Source organism: Ruditapes philippinarum, unplaced genomic scaffold, assembly GCF_026571515.1.
Source record: "Ruditapes philippinarum isolate M1 unplaced genomic scaffold, ASM2657151v2 ctg13753_1_1_1_1, whole genome shotgun sequence".
NCBI classification, from domain to species: Eukaryota; Metazoa; Mollusca; class Bivalvia; order Venerida; family Veneridae; genus Ruditapes; species Ruditapes philippinarum.
The window spans coordinates 2065-6288 of NW_026853734.1; the positions used below are offsets into that span (position 1 = coordinate 2065).

At 32.3% G+C, this 4224-nt stretch overlaps 1 protein-coding gene across 1 annotated transcript; it reads right to left on the bottom strand.

Moving 5' to 3' along the window:
* Positions 1-794: 794 nt before the first annotated feature.
* On the bottom strand, positions 795-3065 carry LOC132737655 (uncharacterized). Its single transcript, XM_060724986.1, has 3 exons — positions 2937-3065; positions 2117-2251; positions 795-1420 (listed from the first exon to the last, which is right to left on the bottom strand). Exons 2-3 carry the CDS (start codon positions 2241-2243, stop codon positions 825-827), a joined length of 723 nt encoding a protein of 240 aa, XP_060580969.1. The 5' UTR covers positions 2244-2251; positions 2937-3065; the 3' UTR covers positions 795-824.
* Positions 3066-4224: the final 1159 nt, after the last annotated feature.

Genomic DNA, 4224 nt, shown 5'->3' on the forward strand with positions numbered 1-4224 from the left:
TGGTGAAGCATTGTCTTAAAAAGACAAATGAATGTAATATGTAATCTTTAAATATTTGCATTGATCTTCATTTGAATTGAAATACTTTCCCGATCGATATAAAAATTTTGTTCATGTTGAATCTATTGTTTTTATATGCATACTACAACAAGTCTAAAAAAAGCTTGCCAAATCTTTATTGGACCCGATACTATGCACATGTCAGCTATACCTTATTCGCCAATCTTCAAAAATAAATATTTGAACAATTGTAAGTCAGATGTCATGACTCCACAAGAAAAAAACATTTATGGACATGATAAATGACAAAATGATCGAATGTTTGTGTTTAAATGTTATAATAATTGCCAATTCTAAAGAGGTAACACATATAATATTGTTTTGCAGACATCAGTGTCCTACGAGTACAAGTTATTTAGACCAGTTCTCACTCAAATAATTCACTTATTTTACTGCTTAATTACAAAGTTCAACTTTGATTCAAAATAATATGGTATGCTAATAACACATGTAAAGTCCACATTTTGCTTGTTTTCTTCTTTACTTATATCATTCAACTGTCGTCCTAGAAATATTGATATATTAATTATTTCTAAATTGTTACTTCTGTTGAGTGTACCATAATCAATAACGCAGGATTAAAAAACCCACAATATATAGAACTTCGAGAAGAAAAAATATCACGAGACATGTTCTTTGAGAGATGCTCCTATTTGAAAGGAACGATTGGATGAAAATGTTCATGGCGCAATTTTTTGATAAATGTCGCATATATCAAACAAATTGGTCTTGATTCTTTATTGACGACAAAATACAACAAATTATCAGCCACAAAAGATAATATCATACGAAGTTGAACCAACAGAGTTACCGACACACGTGAAAGTGCTTGCTTGGTCGTCGTATGCATAGCTATATGCTTCTGGACACGCATCTTTGAACGTTTGAGAATAACTGAAAGGGGGACATTTTTGCGGTGTGTTATAAGAGTCCCTGCAGCAGTACTTATCCAAGTTGAATGCCAGACAAGCACTCATACAAGCCACGACTCCTCCTGTGCCATAAACGGCAAGCTCATTTGGACAATTCTTGTTTAGATCAGTATTGCAACCTGCTCTTGAACAATAGTAATGGCCGCTTCCGGACCTGTATCCATCCCGAGGACTCATAGACATTTGTAGGTTGTATCCATCAACTAAGCTGACGTCATAGTAGTCCCTGAGACCGCCGGCGTCGAATGTAATCTCAGCAAGTGTTGCAGGAGGGGCGCCACCTGCTCCGTTGCATTGAATTTTTCCACCACCACAGTCACCTGTTTCGCACTTGTTACCATAACAACCGGTTCTTCCCCATACCCGTCCAGACCAATGGTTAGGGACATTAGTAGTTCTAGAGGATCCAGCACTTAACATATATCCACCTTCGGTAGAGAAAATTTCTATTACATTTTATGTAAAAACGGTATTCAGTATTGCGCATGTAAGAATATCGTTCTTTTTTTTCTTTGATTAATAAAACTTTGAAAAAATGATACATATACTTTTAAAACGTTGCCTAAAAGATTAAAGTCCCAAAACAGACTGGAGTTACCTTACCCACAATAACATTTACATCATGTCAGGATGCAGATCTAAATCAATATTTTGAAATTAATTTATATATGTATGCTTATGTGTTAGACATTTAATGACATAGCATGGATTTTTCGTAGGAAAATTTTATTAGCTCAATTTAAATGTGCCAGAACATTGCCTTTAAAATATCTTTAAATAGAAAATTATCTTCATCCAGCTATTTTGTAATTCAAATGGATATTTCTAAAATATATTCGAAAGGAAATTTGTTTTCTTGCAATTTTCTAAATAAATTCGCAAAAAAATTGTTTTCATGAAATTAGCAATTTTAACAAGATATATCAATCATTTTTTCCACTAGCTATATCAGTATCAATCATGAATGTTAAAAAGTAAGGATGATATTTTTCTCGTATACATAATTATATTGAAATGACGACTCAACTATAACTTACAAAACCGATGCTTGCTACGAGAACCGTGTTTTCTGTACCTTATCAAAGAAAGCATAAATGAAAGGAATTATATACAATGATAACTACCTCCATCAGGAATTGAATTTCCGAGAATTCCGACCCATACCGTATGTGAACAACGGTTAGCAATGTGGAGCTGATGACATGTGCATGCCCCGAGAAGACAAACCAGAAATATTTCTCGAATCATCATTCTGTAAACTTAGGGAAACATGCATACTATTATCAATGTTTCAATAAATATTTGTTTTGTACCATTCATTTAATTTCAAGTTAATGATAGTTGGATATTGCCAACACGTGTTCAATAAGGGACAGCTTACTTATGCCATATAACTACCGGGTCCGACTCTTGATTCATAACTTTTTTTCACCAACATTAAAACGATTTGACTTAACTGTCGGAACAGTGATTAATTAAAATAACTGAACTCAAATCAAAAATTGCAATGGGATGCAATATACGCTAATTTTTTCATCAAAAGTGTGTTTATCTCTTGTATATATGTAAGAAATAATGAGAAATACCTGGCATTCAAGTTTTCCGTTGGCTATTTTCAGAAGCATATTGTCATTGTAACTTGCTATTATAGCAGTTTTCGATTACACGATTATTTTTCACATATATTTATGAGTATTTGGGGTAAACTTTATAACAATTTGATTGTCAGGTATGAAACAAAAGCATTTTAATAATAATTTTGTATATTAAAAGCCTTCAAATTTAAAAATTGGGTATAATGGCTAGTTCCAAACCAAAGGCTAATGTTTAGGCATTTCCTTGAAGTTTTAGAATAGCAAGCTTTATCCGAATCACCCAAAATAGTTTTTCATCTTTTCTTTTCATAAAGTTAATTATTAAATCCATTAACTCATACACACATACCTGACTTTAAATGATTTTGCCTCGAGACTTCTTTGGTTTATATATGTGTATATAACGAACTTTCAACAAAGGTTAAGTCAAGATAAGCCGAGATGCAGCTGTCCAGTGCTCACAGTGAAGTCTTTATCCATCGGCTGAACAATACATATTCGACTGAATAATTTTATTTTATTATACATGATATCGTACAATTAGCATTCACTATTGCCAGTCTCATAGATTATTCCATAATTTGTCTTTATTACACATACTAGTATAATATATGTATATGGTCTCTGATTACTTTGTACAGTGTCTGCTGGCAAATGTGTGCCCATTTAGTACAGTGATTACTTGATAATTAGAGTCTTCATTGTACAGTGTTTGGTGGCAAATGAATGACAATTTTGTACAGTGATTTTTAGAAAATTAGTGTCTATTTTGTACAACGATTGGTACAGTGATTGCTAGCAAATAACTGTCCATTTTAAACAGTGATTAATTGAAAATAAGTGTCTATTTTGTAAATTGATTACTTGAAAATTAGTGTCTATTTCGTTGAAAATTTATGTCTATTTTGTACAGTGATAACTAGAAAATTAAATAAGTGCCATTTTGTATGGTGATTGTCAGATCATTTTGTTCTAACCTCAAAATCATCAGGAAACATAGATATTTTGATAACGCAATGACGAAGTAAAATACATTTCTACATATCACTAGTAACTTCTAAATTTACGAACTATTTTTACACCTAATTAGCAACATTGTTTAAAGGATCTTGAAGTTAATCATATAACACCAAAAACAGTATACATAATCTTATTTTCAATCATTTGTAATAATCCTGTTTTGCAAGGTTTAACGTTGTCACCGAAACCTTGACCTTTAACCTCTTGAGCGCTATGTATCATGAAGTTATTCATTTACCACTTATCTGAACCATCGTCTGCTTCTATTGCTTTTTGGCAATTGCGGTATACCGTACCCCGGATATTGCTCGATATTATGAGGACTTTCATCCCATTTCGCGACTTTGAACGAGGAACGAAGGTATGTTTAGTGACGATATTTAGTCATTTTGAATTGGTTAGATATAAATTTTGTAGAAATACAAATACTTCGATAATTTCTCTAGTTAATGAAACCCCAAAAATGTTGAGAAATAGCTTTGAAATGTAATTAGGAGGTAAAAAACGTCTCTTTGCTCACGTAATAAATGAGCTCGGATCAGTCAAATTTGATGTTTTTGTGCATATACATCCTTAAAAGAAAAACTTGAATCGAGTGAAATGTGATAATGATGATA